Source organism: Paramisgurnus dabryanus, chromosome 22 (genome assembly GCF_030506205.2).
Source record: "Paramisgurnus dabryanus chromosome 22, PD_genome_1.1, whole genome shotgun sequence".
Classification (NCBI taxonomy): Eukaryota; Metazoa; Chordata; class Actinopteri; order Cypriniformes; family Cobitidae; genus Paramisgurnus; species Paramisgurnus dabryanus.
In genome coordinates this window covers 12,451,808-12,470,202 of record NC_133358.1, presented here as the reverse complement: position 1 = coordinate 12,470,202, position 18,395 = coordinate 12,451,808, and the positions used below count along the sequence as shown (strand labels likewise).

The following is an 18,395-nucleotide window of genomic DNA, read 5'->3' as shown; positions in this document are numbered from 1 at the left end:
TTATGTTTATTTCTGTTTTAGTTTTAAAATGATTTTATATTAAGAATTAAGGACAGTAGTTATCATCTGTGATAGCCTCTACTTTACCTGACCCAGCGGAGCGCGCGGAGGAGCTGCAGCCTCCACCCCTTTCTCCTCCTTACCGACACCAAACTCCAACCCTCCATATGTGCTTGACTCCTGAATGGTGGAGTCATTTGTCAGTTTAACAGGGAGGTGCTACAGTCCGTTCATTGAGGAGGAGAAACAAGCGTCCAGATGCGAGCGAGCGCACAGCTGTAGCCGCGCAAAAGCGTGCGTAAAACTGCACCAAAACTCCGAAAAACTTTGCGCAACTTTTACTTGAGGATTAGGATATGTCAGCACATCCAGTCTGCGGGAAAACTAACAAACTCGGATACGAATGAATTTGCAACTGTGTTACGTAGGGCGTCCGGAGCGACTGTTTACTTCTCAAACAGCACCATGATCTCTCCTGTCAACAGGTAACCTGGAGAGCAGCTTTCTTGTTTCGGGATGAAACTCCAGCAGGACATGTATGTGAGGAACCTGTGCGAGTAAACCAGTGCAACATATCTTCAGGATCTTATCCTAAAGGACTTTAAAGTTCTTCGCTTTAACATTACCATGAGGATTTATATGTAAAACTCACGGGGCCGGAGGAGATGCATGCCCTGGACCTGAAGACTTCTCAGAGCAGATTTAGGAATTGAGTGGATCTCGGTTAAAGTTTGATGATGGCCTCAGAGGTGGTGTGTGGACTCATCTTCAGATTGCTTCTGCCTGTTTGTCTTGCTGCAGGTAATTCATTATTAATAAATTATTACGTTTAATAAAATGTCTATTCATGCAAAAGTTACGCAATGATCATTTGTATTCAGGTAAATGTAATTTATTTTTTTAGTTGTTTTCTTATTTTAATATTTTTTTAATAAAATAAAACATTTATATTATATACATTTATAATAATTTTAATAATCTTTTTTTCAATAATTGACATAATATCTATTTTAAACAAATAAATAAATAAAATTATTTGAATAAAAGCATTTTTTACAAACAATATATAACGCATATAGTAAATATAAGTAGAATATTTTGATTATGTTTTAAATGAGAGTTTATTTCTTTATTTATTTATGTCTTAATAGACACATTTTTCAGTCAGTAATATTGTTTTGATCATTTTAAAAATGATCAAATGCATTAAATTTAAATCACTTTTACTTACTGTATCTGCATTGTCCTTTTTGTCTGTGACTGACTGAATTTTCCTCTTATGCATGTAACGAGATCAGTAATTTAAATTGGGCTTTACAGTACTTATGAAACATACACATATTTAGATATTTTGTACTTTACTTAACGGGGAAAAGCAAACCTTGAAGTTCATATAGGTTTGAAAGTAGCTGAATGCTTCGTTCATTCACATTCAGAGTGATGAATGAGCAAAGTAATCATGTTTTAAGTCGAGGTCTTGAGGTTAAGAAGTCTGACACAGACCAGGCTATAAAATCCATCTGTTGTTGTTTGTTCGACTTATTGATTGACAAGAAGAAACTTAAAATTCACAGCCACATTTTTATATCCATTTTATGCTGTAAATGTAATATTTGCACATCTCTGTCATCGCGTAAGGTACTGAGGATGAGTAATATTACACTCTCTGTAGGTAACAAGAGGCTGTCTGGCTAGCATGAGCATGATCTATGTGTGCAATATCAGAGAGACGTACAGCTTCTGTCTCTCATCACCGACCGTCTCTTCCTGCCTGCCTCTCCCATTCGCCTGGTTTTCCCTCTACTGGGTTGTTGTCAGTGAGATCAAATACAGGATCGTTTTATTTACAGTCTCAATAGTCACAGGAACATCTACTTTTGGAAACACAAACTTTACAGCTCCTCTGCGTCCAGATAGTGAATTGTCTTTGGAGCATCTGCTGCGTATGACTCATGCACAATCTGTGAGATTTGTTTTTACAGATAGTGAGGGCTTGATCTTCTGAAGCCTCCTACCACAGAGCTTAAACAATCGAAATCTCGACTTTCCCACAGTTTATACCCAGTGGTACAGCCCTTTCTTCAATAACACTAGCACTTTATTAGACAAGTAGTGGTCTTATACATTTGTTAAGCACTATATTCTATAGGTGATGATCCCTGGGAATTGAACCCACAACCTTTCACATTGCTATTATGCTAATTCTTTTCCAGTTGAGCTCCAAGCCTACTAAGAAAATCATAAATATACTCTCTACATATTAGAAAGCAAAATTATGCTGCCATTTAAGAGACATTGTTTTGGTCTTTGAAGGAAACATCGCTTCATCGCAATCCCAGAATGCAATGCGGTGAGATCAGAAAAAGAAAATATATCAAGACACAAACATTCACTTTCAGAAAAAAGTACAAACCTTTTAAAAGGTCCTTGTATGTACCATTTTGGTACAGATATGTGCCTTTGAGGTACCAATATACACTTTTACGGTACAAAAGTGTACTTTTTAAAAAGGGACCACCCCAGGGACAACTTTTGTACCTTCTTGTACCTTTAGTTCTTACACAGAATGATCAGTTTTGTTATCCGTTGAGGCTTTTCAAATGAGGTTAAGCACATGAGCACCACAAATAAGTGGTTTTTTTTTGTGTAAACTTTTGACCTCTACAGTGTCAAGCACTAGCACGGGTAACTAATGCAAGTTTTGTTTTTCCACATACTCAAATATGTTAGTGCAGTTTTCGCTTTAGGGAAATATTTTGTTTGCTTGTATGCAGGATGTAAACAGCAATTATTCACTTTACGAGTCTACGCCGAGCACCAGACAGTTTGACGTCCATGTGAAATTACTGTAGTGAGTATCATAAAGATTCAGATCCAAAAACGGCATCGGTTTGGGCAAATATTTGCGTTTGGTGACTTTTGTACGTTTTTTTTATCTCAAAGAACTGATGCAAACTATATGCAAGGATGCAATCTATCTAATTCAGGTATCTGGCTAAAAAATGTGTTCAAGTGTAGCATGATATTATTTGACTCGTAAAGAGCTTTTGCACCCTTTGTGGCAATGTTGTTAAAGGGCACCTATTGTCCGATTCACGATTTTACATTTCCTTTACTGTGTAAGTGTGTATTATTACTTTAACGCCAAAAAAAAAAAATCAAGAAAATGTTTTCCATATCAGTCGATATCGATAATTATCATGATAAATAACAAATCTTTATTCATGTCAAATTTAAAGGCAGATTTTTGCTCCTGAATGAAAATTGTAAAAACCAGACAGTTAATAATGGTTTTAAACTACTTTTTATTCAGAACATGACAAATACAAATACTAAAATCTTGTTTTAATGTTCAGGCATCTGTATTAAATGTAAATATATTTGTTATGAAATCAACACATTTCTGACATAGAAAGCAGCAGGCTATTGTCACTTTAAGACACAAGACAGACTGCTTTAAGTTTTAATATACTGATAAACATCCAGCTGTTAATGTTCACTTGAACAAGAAAGAAAACTTAGTTTAGTGATCATGCGTGTGTTATACATATACGAGCTATACACGCTCATAAATGGATGTCAAGAGTGTCACGTTGCTGTGGGAGCGCACACTTACACAGTATATTCACTGCAATGGTGGATCTGCTGTTTTTCCTCAATTTCCTGAATTTGTGAATGTCCTGTAAATATACTTTTAAAGCTGTGCGGACGTGTGCGCGCGCAAGGCGGACGCTGAAATAAGTACAGTATACTGTACCTATTGTATCTGCTGTGTTCCCGGCTTTGACGAACCCTGTTTGCGCATCCAATATTACACAAAAGGAAAATATTTCTGCGCATTTGGATTCCTTGATTCCGTCCGCGTTATTCGCATCGTGAAAATCATAGGGCTCTACAAATAAATGAATAACTTGCCTCATCTTACTCCACTCCTTCAAGTCTAACTGACACTGTGAATGCAAACCAAGAGCGCGTGCCGCATCCGGAAGTGCTTGCGCAACATTACGCACAGTATGTAAACATTATCGATCACTTATTGAACTGTAGTTATCGTTTTATCAGAAAATATTCATATTGGTTAAATTATCGTCATCAAATTATCGCCCAGCACTACGTTAACGATATGCAAAAGCATACCCCAAAGTAAACGATGACGCGAGTTATCGTCTCCAATGTAAATCTTTTCTTGGAATACAACAAACACACGGATTGTAGGCAACAGTTTATTTCCTGGGATTGGTGACGTGTACAAGACCGACATTATCATAATCCCGCCCGCTTTCGACTCTCAGCCTGTAAGTTAACTCCTGTTTGCATTGCATTGTGAGCGAATCTTTCAAACATGGTAAGGGGCGTCACATTTCCTGCTGATGTCAGAGGTATTCAGGCCAATCACAAAGTACAGATTTGCTGGCCATTCAGGCACACAGCGCTTTTCAAATTCGTGCATTTCAGGAAGAGTGTGAAAACTGGAGCTTCAAAAATCTACGGTATGTGGTAAATAATGTGTTTTTGAACCATAAACGATGCAAACACATTGTATTATACCAAATACACAAAATAACAGTTTTTTAGCAATGAAAGAGGTGTTCTTTAATGCAGTCTACCCAGCGTTACATTATGAATTGCGTTATCATTAAGCTTTTCGTAAAACTAAGTTAAACTCAGTTGGGACTCATTTATACTTGATACGTATGTTTTAAACTCAGCATGACTATCAAGATGTTTCTGTATGAAGTCCAAGATTCACTTTTTTTAAACACAAATGTTAAAGGGAGTTAACAACACAGTGTTATGTTTGAAAGCTTCATCTTCCCATGTCTTTGTGAAGTCAAAAATGCTTAAAGTGTAATTCAGAACACACTGTACACATTCATGGTCCCATTACTTTCTTTTACCTCTAAATGCTCCACTATAAAGTCGCTTACTTGACCCAGTACCCTTTACCTCATTTCAACTTTTTTTTTAAACATTTCATAGGACGTTTCCCTGTTTTTTGTTGGTTTGAATACAAACCACGTTTGTTTGTTAAAACGCTGACGGATCACATCTTCAACACGTCTAGTGTAATCCGTCAGTCAACGACTAGCGAGGGGTAATTGTTGGTGATGCTGGCCCAGAAAACTTTTTGAGTCATGCCTCATTTAGTCACGGCTTAGTCAGACGCATACGGCTTCACTGACGCTTTGTTTTGCGTCTTCGGGGCTCTTTGTGTCTGATTCCAGGCGTGGTGCCACCCTAGACAGCAGACAAAAACTCTCAGGATTAAAGAAACCAGTCGTGAAGAATTCCCAAAATGTCACTTCTTCAAATCAATCCAATTGTTTTGCAGTTGAAATCACGCTAGGACGGTTGGCACGGTACTGCATCTTCCATTGAGGAGGTTTGATTTACTACAGTAAACCCTCAATATATGAACTTTGTGAATCAAATTGCTTAACATCAGTTCACATATCAAAGTCTCTCATAGTACAGTTATATTTTAAAGCTTCCCACAATGCCGTCATGACTGAATCTCTCACATGGTTGCATTTAATCATTTTCTACATCACATATATTATGGCATATTTCATTTCCAAAGAGAGACATCATACAGTATGGGTTGAAATGGCCCGAAGCCAGTTTTATATTAAATAGGTTTTGATCACCCATGTGGACCTTCTGGGTGTTGCTTTTTCGTGTCGTGCTACATAGTTGGACCATTCATACCATTTTATCTTAACCGTTTCCTGTCTCTAATCTGACAGCTCGCCTCTGAAATACATGCGACTACCTGAAAGGACCTTTTGTGCAACCAAAAACTAAACTCGAGAGTTTTTCTCACACCGGCAATTAAAGAGAGGCTGCCAAAACGTTCCCGGTGTATAGTACAGCAAACCTCAAAGTACTGATGCTCATAAAGAACAACGAAGATACACACTGTAAAAAAGGTTTTTTTTTGGAAGTCAATTCAACCTCTTACTAAAGATATCAAGTACATTATGTGGAATGATTCAGTCGATTTAAATCATATTGATCTAAAGAGTATTTTTGGTGATATAAAGATAATTTCCTCTAGTTGACCTGAGTGTTGTGTCATCTTCTCATCTCTGTGCTGTGTTGTACAGCTGACTGAGGCAGCTGCGGAGCTGCTTTTGTTTGTGGGTGGTGTGAAGTGATGAGCGGACGCTGAAGGTTACCGATTCAGCGCTACTGTAGCCTGGTCTCCACTGAATGATGTGTGAAACCTTTGGTTTTCATTTGCAGACTAAACAAACATCCCTGATGAAACCTTCGCTGTTCGCGTGTACACTGTTGTTTTGTGAATGGTGGGGCCTTTGATAAAGTCAGTTACGATGTTGCCTATTGCTTTTGTTTTATATACTGTACTGTACTGTTGTAATGTCATTTCTAAGTTCCAAATCCATAACTTTAATTCGGATAAAAATAAACACAAGTGAGTTACTGAGCGACAATCAGTGTTTAAATATGTCTCTGCCACTTTTCACAACAGTAAGCTTATAATAATGATTTATAAGTTGAGCTGTCGGGTCAATTTTATTTTGTGAATGTGTGTTAATGTTTTTTCTGGAGTTAAAGGGGACATTTCACAAGACTTTTTTAAGATCTCAAAAAAGTCTTTGGTGTCCGCAGATTACATATGTGAAGTTTAAAGCTCACAAAACACACGTAGTAGAGTAGTATTACATCCTTTATATCTCCGAAGAGTCTTTAGTTTAATCAGATTTATAAAAAAAAACTAACTTTACCGAATCTACGAAAAAATTAAGAAGGAGTTACTACCGCGGGAGGAGCGAGAGTCATGCAACACTTTATACAACACTGTTTAACTTATGATTCACTACATGTTCGTGTCATTTATATAATATGCACGCACCTATTTCCAACATAAGACAAAAGTCTTACTTACCGCATGCAACTCATGACCCGGTTGGGACTTTTCAATGAAATCCAGCGCATAAAACACACACGCAAACTCCGCTGCTACCCCTGATAATAAACTATATCCATTGTTTCCATAGGGCTGACTTTCTTTCTTCCTCTATCCTAAAACACACTTCTTCTTTCATGCATTTGTTGAGTTTTAAAATTAAACAAAGCTGTGTCGCGTGATGTGATGTTTGTAAGTGTCCCATCTCCCGCTGATTGACGGGTGGGCAGGGTTTTCCGGGAGAAGTGCCCATAAAAAGAAGTGATACGTATAGAAATCCCTGAAACGTCAGCTGGGCCCGTAATCGAAAAAAAAAAAACTTTCCGAAACTTGTACGAACCCTGGCAAAGTGCATTCGGCACAGAAATACAGCTTTTTTGACACTCTGCCAACGTTTAGCATGAGGAAACAACTCTATAACTATGTTAATAAGTCAGAAATTAAATACCATTGAACCACCACTTTAAGTTCAAAATACAATATAGATCATTTATTATAGTACAGGGCTGCGTTTCCCGATAACGTTGTCTCTTAGCGCGCTACGAAGACTCTTAAGTTAAACCTTAACTACAGGTATACCTTTTCTAGGCGTGTTTCCCAAACTGTACCTTAGCGGGTTTCTTTCTTACGTACGACGTTACGAGGTCCTGTCCATGGCGATGGTGCTGAATAGGTTGATATCGATTGCTCGACAATCAATTATTCACTTTATGTAATAGGGACTTCGCTGCGTTATGAGATAGCAGTGTTCTTTATTAAAGAAACATTTCAGAAATAGTTACATTTATTAGGAATATCTTGTAAAAATATTTCAAACTGCAAACAACTAAATATAAACCTTGTATATTTTATTTTATATCAAACGCGTGCAAAACCTCAACTTCATGTCCAAAAGTATAATGCATAAACTGCTCCAATGCATCCATTATTCCTTTACTTTAAAGGATAATTTATATTAGGGGTTCCCAATAAATGCGTTGCACAGGACAAAGGTGGGTCATGCAAGTCACCTGGCTTGTGCATTACACTTAAAATATTTAAAAACAAACTGTTGTTCATTAGTTCACGCGTTTATTGTGCTTGGACACTGGATGCGCAAGCAGCGCGTTTACAATGCGGATAAAGCTTAATGGACGCATTTCTGGAGCTGCGCCTGTCTGTTTACCTTAAATATAACATAAAAATATATTATGTGATATATAAATATATATTATGATTGCTTTAGATTTAAGCTTTGATTAGTTTTAATGTGGAAAATTTGTTGACCTTATACAAGCAGTAGCTAATCAAGTGGAGCAGTTTCTTATAAAGAATATGGCATGCAGTTGCCTCAAAGTTAGAAAACATAAAAAAAACTTTGATGCAAAGTCGACTTAACATCAATAATAATATTAAGGAAAATCAACAATTATGATTTTGTGATGAATGTGCTCCCGTGGCATGCAATTTCTACTTGATTTGTTTTATTGCAGCTAAAATAGCCGGTAAAGTAAAGATTTAACGGATATGTAATGCACAAATGAAATGGTAAGATTCGTTGTATTGCTGCCTGCCATAGTTTCACCAACTCCTCCACCCAAAATCTTTTTTTATATATATATAGTTTCTTAAGCCTGTAATAATAGTTCGCAGCTGATGTTTAGTTGGAAAAAAATAATTAAAAATCTAACAACCATCAGTTTAATGATGTCTTATTATGTGAATGTTTTATTCTTTAAATTTAAAAATAATAAAAAATTTTTGAAGAGTGTACTAAACTTTTTTTTACAGATATTTAGTTATATAGACTGCAATCTACACAAACTTTTATCACAGTCATGGCCCCTAGTGGAGTCAAGTGGGATAAGGTATAGCTAAGAGTGCTCCAGACCAACCTTCCGAACGAATGACTTACAGAAGGGATACGTAACTAAGAACGTTTCGGGAAACACGTATTAACGATAAGGTACAGCTTAAGGTACAACTTAAGAACGACGTAGAGCTAAGAAGGTTTCAGGGAACGCAGCCCTGGTATGTTAAAATTGCCACTTTATAGTGTGAGCAAAATGAGCTGATCTCTGCACTAAATGACAGTGCCGTGGTTGGATAGTGCAGATTACTGGGCAGTATTTTCCCCTTCTGACATCACAAGGGGAGCCAAATTTCAATAACCTATTTTTCCACATGCTTGCAGAGAATGGTTTACCAAAACTAAGTTTCTGGGTGATCTTTTTCACATTTTCTAGGTTGATAGAAGCACTGCAAACCCAATTATATCATTTAAACATGGAAAAGTCAGATTTTCAGTATATGTCCCTTTTAACTGCTAAAAATTTCCTTTTTTTAATAACATTTTATTTAAAAAAGAAAAGAAAAACAGACCAAATACCGATGACTCATAATGCACTTATGGGTGTGTCTTATTTTTTCGTCCAATGAAATGCTTAATGAGTGTGTCAACTCCCCCAATACTGCCGATTAGCAGTAACAAGTAAATCCTAGTTCATGACTGTAATGTAAATAATAGTTATTTAAAAAAAGGCCTTTGATACGTCCCGCATGTTCCTGTTTCAATAAGATATGCACTAACACAGTTATCTGTTGAATGCTGTTATCTTGTCATCATCTTTTAAATACTGTATGTTCAGACAAAGATAATCACATCTGTATGTCTTTGGCACCAAACCCCATCAGCTATTTAGGGTGAGTCAATTACATTTAAATTAGGGGATAGTTCAAAGTCTAAATGTTTAAATATTACACTTTTCATAGTGTAGTTTGCTCAATTGCTATCATTAAACCCAAATTCATCTGTTATTTTATATGCTCACATTCTTATTACAGTTTCTCATAAATGTGATGAATCAGTCTATTCAGAGACTCTTTTTGTTCTGTTCTGAGTCATATGCAGTGTTTTCAATATCACAAACAAGATCAGTCCTGCATTGTCAGTCGCTATTTATTTACTACTTTAGAAGACTTTTACAGTTTTTCTGAAATGCTAAAACACTAAACCCCAATCTCTGAACCAAATTCAAAGTGGCCTAAACTCTTTTGTCAAATCATGCACTCTTTTTGCTAGAAGAGTCAGGGGTTCTGTAAATTCTGTTTGAAATTGGGATTTGTGTTTAAGGTTTTGAGGAAAATGAGTGATGGTTTCAAAAAATGTGTTTTAGCAATTCAGAAAAACTGTAATTCAACATCCAGGTTAAATATAAAGTAATGTGTCCTTAAGATACATTTGATCAGTTTGTGTGATTCCTTCAGGATTCAAACCCATGACCTTGGCATTGCTAGCCCCATATGCATATTAGAAAGAGAGTTTAAAGACCGGGCTGGGTTTAGCTGTATCTTTAACTTTTGTTGTTGTGTAAGCATGGCTGAAAAGAGAGAGAGAGAGAGAGAGAGAGAGAGAGAGAGAGAGAGAGAGAGAGAGTTTTGATACACACACACATATATTTCTTCGCCTGTGGTTTCTGTTTTCTCAAACTCTCATAAATTCCCCATGCAGCATCAATGAACTGACACATTTATGTTTGACATTAATGTTCAGTTCTTATAGCCAATTTGGTATTTTGGGGTATTTTTAATGTTTTTGGGTATATTTTGGTATCATTTCAATGTCAATGTTATTTAGGTTGGGTGTAAAGGTTCTTGCCAGGAATGTTGGGACCTGTAGTTCCCGCAGCTAACCACATAAATAATAAATTGCCTTCGGGTCAAAATGATGTATTCATATTTTCAGTTTCTACTTAACGTAAAAAACAGCATATTGTGACAAAACAATACAGTGTTACACTTTACATTAAGCATAATGCTAAACATAATGGTTTATAAAGGTTTATCACATGCAGTACAAAAGTATGAATGTATTAAATGATTGTAACCACATGATACATACATATGACCCAATCTGTGAAATCCAGGCTAAAGTCTAATATCTAATGATATTAGGAGCATCAAAGTTTGATTTCACATTAATTTCAATCTTTGACATGACCTTACTCAGTCAATATTACATATGTCGAGGTTATACTTTCACTGTATGATCTTTACATTATGTAGGATGATTTTATGTAGAAAACAGTAAATCACATTTCTGTAAGTACAGACTGCACCTCCTCTAGAAGTCATGGGGGCTAGGACAAAATTATAATGGTGGGACAGATAGTGTATGATTTCAAACCGTTTGTCTTCCCAAGAGTTGTTAAATATACTGTATGCATTTATATTTTGCAAATGCTGCAGCCTTTATATGTGGAGAAACCAACCAAAATCGATGCCATCTTGTGCATCACTTTGATCAACTTTTAAATGTGCTATATAAACAAACTCTTTATTGTATTGCATGTATCCCAATTAAAGAACATTTCATGTCTTTATACATGAGCCCATTTCCATTCAATATAAATATGATGTATAGATAAATATGTTTAATAACTGCAAATACAATTGTTCACAAGATACAGTATAAGCTATTAAATACTGAATAGCATTAAAATGCACAGTACTATATTCAGTATTCAGTCTTTAAAGTGAATTGATTGTAAACAATAAACCGAAGAAGTGAAGTGACTCCTGATATTTGCCTCCTACACAAACCCTGGTGACAGTAAGATCTAAAGATCGATGTTATGTTGGGCATAGGCCTGGAGCCCATTATCAAATGGTTAGTGGTTTGTCTGCCGTTTTGGATATTTTCATTGCTGGCTTTAAGCTTGGCTGAGTGACTCATTAAATCAAAGGTCTTAGTGGTCTGTCTGTCTGCCAGAGGGGTTTGAGATTTTCTCAAACATTGTTTAAACACAGAAGCCCACAGCACACAAGGGCCACGGCCTGTGAGGAAGCGCCCAGGCTACTCTGACTCACACACATAAACTAAAGGGCACTATTGAGCAACCGAAATGCAACACATGCCCCCCAACAAAAAAAACCTTGTGAGGACCAAAAATTAGCCTGTTGGCTTTGAACATCTTTGCAACACTACGTTTAAACATATTTGACATTCAAAACATTTGATACGCTTTCATTTTCTGATGTTTTTTCCTGCTAATTAGACAAATTTGGAGCATTTAAAATCAATCGCACATGTTTGTTAAAATGACTCACTTGCATCTTAGTCACTGCGATATTTTCCCAGATTAACTTTTCTGTGTTTATTTTAAACCCTAAAATGCTGTTTGTAAAGTTGCCATGCTGTCTAAATAGTCATATGTTGTGCAACGTCTGTGATACATAAGACATGACAGAAAAAACACACATACTACTGTACAAATGGATTCTTGTTGGAGACACCTCAACACTAAAATCCAGAGCAAACAACCTTTTTAAAAACTGATTTTAGTCATGTTATATTAACAGTTTCAGGTGTCAGTCTTATTTATTGCTAAACTTTACAGGAAGATTAAGGTATTGTTTACACTACTATTTGCTTTACCTGCAGGTGTTGTTTTGCCGTTCGCATATAAATTACGAAGTTGTTAAACTAACAAGACGAGCACACTTGGAGAAAAACAATAGCGCTTGATTAGAGGCGTTTGTTTGAAAAGCAATTTATGAAAGTAACGTGGCGTTTATTTGAAATCCTGTCAAAACAGTGTTTGAAAGCTCACATTGTTTAGACTCGTCTAACTAAACGTGAAAATGATTAAAGGGCTGCTGAGTTTAATGATTTGCAAATATGAACAAAAGTTTCAATGGAATTTTCCTCTCGCAATAATGACGTTCACGTTTATGGATTGAGCAGACGTGTTTATCCAAAGCAAGTTACGAGGTATTTAAAATATACATTTGATTGTCTTGTGTGTGATTTTTTTGAAAATTTTGCAAATGTCGTGGTTTACCAGATCAGCTAAAATATCTTTAGTGTTGTTAAAAAAACAATATGTTCACTGTTCAGCTGTTGATTTATTATTACAGTACAGTACCTACACTGTAAAAAGTGAAAAGTTGGATCAACTTACAAAAATTCAATTGGTAACACCTAAAAATTTAATTTTTTCAACTTTAAGTGAAAAATGTAAGTTGAAAAAAAGTATTTTTTCAGTTGATCAATCTTTAAACTTTTTACAGTGTATGTATTTTTTTCATTGCTTAAATTTGAAGTTGTTTGCAATTCTCTCTGTACAACATCTTTGAAGAAAATAGCGGGGAGAGCGGGGCACAACCTAAAGCTTTTTTGTTTTGGGCTCAATCATTAAAAAAATATTTGAGTTTGATTAATTATATTTTTACAAAAGCAACACACACATCTCTGCTACAAATGAACATTTGAAGTTTGTTTCTAGTACTTACCATGTACTTACCATTCTTGGACAATTACACCAAACGTGACAGAAGTGCAAACGTTACAACTTACCCCATAGGTGGGGTTAATTGTAACAGGCAAGGGGTTAGTTGTAACACTTGCTAAAAATTAAGTTTGCAGGCAAATATTTCAATATTATTTTGTATATATACTCGAAGTGGATATTGTTTATAAATCTGCCTATAATAGACAGGTATCCACACTGTATTCATTCATCCAGCCCTTTTCTAACAATAGTTCAATTATAAATGGATACAAATGTCTAAATATGTGAGAAAAAACAACAACATTTTAATATGTGACCCAGTCTGTAATAACCATACTACAGTTTCAAAATAAAATTCTGAGATAATGAGCATCAAAGTCTGATTTTAGCCATTCATTTCATTATGATTTTAATCTTTGATGTGACCTTATTCAATCAATATTAAAGATATGAACAAAAATACATTTGACATATGATTTTTGATAAGACAGGCACATTTATTTTGTTGGCAGCCAGCAATCATTCATGTGTAGTCTATTTAAAACAACAAGAATTACGCTAACATTAGCCTTTTCATAGCGTAAGTGCTGAGCGGTTAGTTGTAACACAGCGTTATAATTAACCCCACTGGGTCAAAATATTTTCAAGCCCACCGAAAAAGTTGCTAAGAGCTGCAGACATTTCAAAACGATGCTATGTTTAAGTCAACAAGACACTGATTAATATGACATTACATTGAATTTGGTATCTTACACACCCAACTTAGAAAACATATGATGAAAAAATTTACTTACATGCCACCAAAACACTCGTTCATCAATAACTCTTTAAAAAAAACATTATACATTTCCAATAATTTGTGGGAGATCGTCTTTTGACAGTGTGAAAACAATACAGAAAAAAATCGCTCAACCCTGTGCAACAATGTAAACAGTCCGTGTTACAACTAACCCCGTGTTAGTTTTTGCCCCGCACACCCCTAGCCCTATTTGTGCATCTGTCCTCTCTGATAATTGATTTAGTCATGTTTGACCTATTTTAAGTTTTTGTGTAAACTATTTATTTTCTATTTCACAATAGTTTGAAACACTATGATAACCAAATAAACCAATTTAGAGCAGATGTCACAGTTACGTCACCTCAAGCTGCGCGCGCAATGCGGTTGCAGAAAAACAGTGGAAATGAATTAGACACGAGTGAAAAGAGCAAGATAACTCACTAGAAAATGTCCTGTTGTGGTGTTAAGTGTCAGAATAGGAATGCCAAAAAAGATGGCTTTTATTTTTATAGAATACCATCGTCGAAGACATCATTTGAAGATAAACGTAGGTGTTTATGATTACAATAAGCCCTTAAACGGACAGAATGGAGCGAGGAAATCATCTGGAAATCTATTATTAATTAGAATAGAAATAAGTAGAGAAGATGTCCGGTGTTTTATCGAAGTCTGTTCCCTCCATGTGTTTCTTCTTGTAACATTTTTATCATGTTACAATTATAATTTATTCAGAATAAATGTTTTTTTATACTGAAAAAGCAATAATATCACAATTTTTTTATATTTCATAATTTTTTCGTTTTCTATTATTTATTTTTATTTCCTTATATCTTAGCTTATGTCTTCTTCCTGTTTGTTCTAAAATTATTATGTTTACATACTTAATAAATATATAAATATAGCACACACACACATGATGTAAAGTGTTATTAATATATAAACAGGCCTTTTTAATGTATGTTTAAACATAATACTTTTATAATAGTTTTAGAACAAACACGTAAGATAAATATAAGGAAGAAATGATAGAAAACAGGAAAATTATGAAATATTTAATAAACGCTATTATATATAATACATGATAGTATTGCTTTTAAATGTACTTTAGCGATTCAGACTGTAAAAATAATTTATTTAGCAAAAAAGAACAATACATATACATTACATACATGCATATCAGTAGCCAAGCCATTTACATTTTTTATCTATCTAAAAAAAATAAACGTAACGTGATTAAAACGCTATAAGAAACATTGCACTAAAGGGAAACATAGGGGAATCAGACTTCGACAGAACACCGGATCCATAAAAATCACGGTTTAATGCTAAAACACTTCACAACCCTACTGCGGAGCAGTCACTTTCTGCTACCAGTTTGGCTCCGCCCACAAAAAACGTCATCTCTGTTTGCAAACACGAAATTGGTCTATATATTTATCTATCCAAGACTTGTTATTAGTCATTGTAAAGTCAGTGTTAACAATCATTGTTTTTTTAGTACATGACAGAAGCAAACATTTGCTTGTTTTATTAATCTCCAAGAGCTTGCTAGATAATTCATACTTTGTTACATTTTTGTCAAACAGCCAATACCATCATTATTTCCAATTCTCTATTTGTTTATACCCAAACAGTTACATATTAGGAAACCCAGCTAACATAACAGCTGTATCACACATGGTGTGTCAAATCCAAACATTGCCCTAATACCTTTTAAAAACACTTAAACAGCAAGTTTTATACATCTGTCTACAACAATTATAATCACAGACTCAGTTTCAAACAACAGTCTTATTCATCTCATTGTTTCAATCCCAAAATGCCCCTGTGAGATGGTAACCCTGCTTTACCTCAAGCAGGTCCATAAAAGCGCAACCCCCCGAAATATACAAAATAAAATATATAGAATCCATCCAACAGAAATGCTCATGAAATCTCAAACTTGCATGCTGCCTGTTGCCCAAGGGTTCTCAAAGTGGGGTCCGAGGAAACGCTGGTGGTCCTCAATGCTTAGCCAGGGGCTCCATTAAATAATTTCTTATACCTTTAAATGATCTTAAAAGCTTTTCTAAAAATCAGCAGTATCAAGACTGACATGGTTCTTAGATGTAAATATCCCCTTAATAATACAAGATTATTATATAAATTGTAACTATTGAGTCCACATGTAACTTGAGCAAATCAAGCCTCTTAAAAACACATAAGTTGAAGGACTATGAAACAAGTGTAAAAATATGCTTAAGAACGTCTCGGTTACGTATGTAACCCTCGTTCCCTGAAGGAGGGAACGGAGACGTCACGTCGTGACCGACGAATTGGGAACTCGCTTAGAGAGACCAATCTGCTTCGAATACTACTAAAACGCCAATGAACTTGGCATTGAGATATTTGCATAATGCTGGCGCCGCCCCGCCAGGTGCGTATATAAGCAGCAGGTGCAAATGAGGAAATTAGCTTCTTTTTCGCTGAGAAAGCCGGAAAGTGTGACCGGCCGTAACAGCAGGTGGCAGCACCTGTGGCGACGGGACGTGACGTCTCCGTTCCCTCCTTCAGGGAACGAGGGTTACATACGTAACCGAGACGTTCCCTTTCAGTCGGTCACTACGACGTCACGTCGTGACCGACGAATTGGGAATCCCTACCAAAACGCCACTAGGGGCTGACCTCTTCCAGTGTCTGCGTAAAGCCCTCCGGTTCCACTTAAGGATAAGGAGAATTAGGTTTTAAGGCAGAAGGCCGGGCACTAGATGTTCCTTTAACCCCACAGTAGTGCCAGCGACTGGGAAGCGCCCTATCTGAGCGGTATAGGGACGCTGCGGAAGCCACCGCCCCGTTAAGGGCTATTGGTGGGCGAAAGTCAACCGTAGTTGAGGTATAAATGACAGCCGTGGCTGTGTAAGCAAAGCAGTGCTCTGCTAAGGGAAACGTGGGCTAGTAGGATTAACCCCACGGAAAAATACTCACAATGGAACCCGGTGGGACACAATGTGGAGCCCGAGCCAACACGTAGGTTCGCGAGGATGCAGCTAGTGAAGGCTGACAGCCAATGCTCCGCAACAAAGGCTGCCAAGGCAGCGGAGGAAGAACAATTCAAACCATTACGCATTTTTGTTCTGAAGGCCTTCCATACTGACACAATTTATGAATCATCAGTTGGAGGCTGCAAGCCGACCTGTGAGACTGTTCTCCGTGCTCCCCCTGGTGAGGAAAGAACACGAGAGGATACAGGCTCAATACGAACACTGTAAAATCTAATGAACGTATTAGGTGTCGCCCAACCAGCAGCTCTACAGATGTCTGTTAGCGAGGAACCACGAGCTAGAGCCCAAGATGAGGCAACGCTCCGTGTGGAGTGCGCTCTCAAATTAAAGGGGCAAGGAATACCCTGAAGATTATAAGCCAGGGAGATAGTATCAACTATCCAATGAGACATCCTCTGCTTAGTGACAGCTTTCCCTTTCTGCTGGCCACCATAACAAACAAAGAGCTGGTCTGAGGTCCTGAGGCTTTGCGTGCGATCCACGTAGAGGCGCAGTGCGCGTACGGGGCACAACAAAGCCATGGTTGGGTCTGCGTCCTCCGGGGGCAGCGCTTGCAAGCTCACCACCTGGTCTCTGAAAGGAGTGGTGGGAACTTTGGGCACGTAGCCTGGTCTGGGCCTCAATGTTACACTCGAGGCAGCAGGACCAAACTGAAGGCACGAGTCGTCAACAGAGAATGCATGTAAATCCCCTACTCTCTTCACTGAGGCCAATGCTAGCAGGGTCAGAGCTTTCATTGATAAAAGCTTCAGACTCGCAGACTGCAAAGGCTCGAACGGGGGGGCCTGAAGGGCTTTCAGCACCATGGACAGGTCCCAGGGAGGAATAGAAGGAGGGCGCGAGGGGTTTAGCCTGCGAGCGCCTCTTAGAAATCTAACAACCAAATCATGCTGGCCAACTGTTCTGCCGTTAATAAGTGAGTGATGAGCAGAAATAGCGGCGATATCAACTTTAATGGTGGAGGGTGACAGCCTACCGTCTAACCTATGTTGAAGATATAAAAGCACGGTGTTAATAGGGCATTCTCTGGGGTCCTCGCGTTGCGAAGAGCACCAGGTGACGAAAAGGTTCCATTTAAACGCGTAAGCCCGTCTCGTAGACGGAGCTCGTGCCGCGTTGATTGTGTTAGATACCGTTTGTGGTAAATCACCTAAACCTTGCGCGCGCTCAACGACCATACATGGAGATCCCACAGGTCGGGGCGCGGGTGCCATAATGTGCCCCCTCCTTGAGAAAGAAGGTCCTTCCTCAGGGGAATCCGCCAGGGAGGGGCTGTCGCGAGGAGCATTAGCTCTGGAAACCAATTCTTGCTCGTCCAATATGGGGCGATCAGTAAAAGGCTCTCCTCGTCCTGCCTGACCTTGCACAGAGTC

General features: G+C 37.4%; 1 protein-coding gene across 1 annotated transcript in view; it reads left to right on the top strand.

The window, feature by feature from the left end:
- Window positions 1–201: 201 nt before the first annotated feature.
- piezo2a (piezo-type mechanosensitive ion channel component 2a) overlaps window positions 202–18,395 on the top strand; it is a 144,509-nt gene continuing 126,315 nt past the window's right edge. The window contains exon 1 of the mRNA XM_065294788.2: window positions 202–801. Coding sequence (XP_065150860.2) covers window positions 735–801 — 67 coding nt within the window. The 5' untranslated portion in view covers window positions 202–734. The remainder of the gene's footprint in view (window positions 802–18,395) is intronic.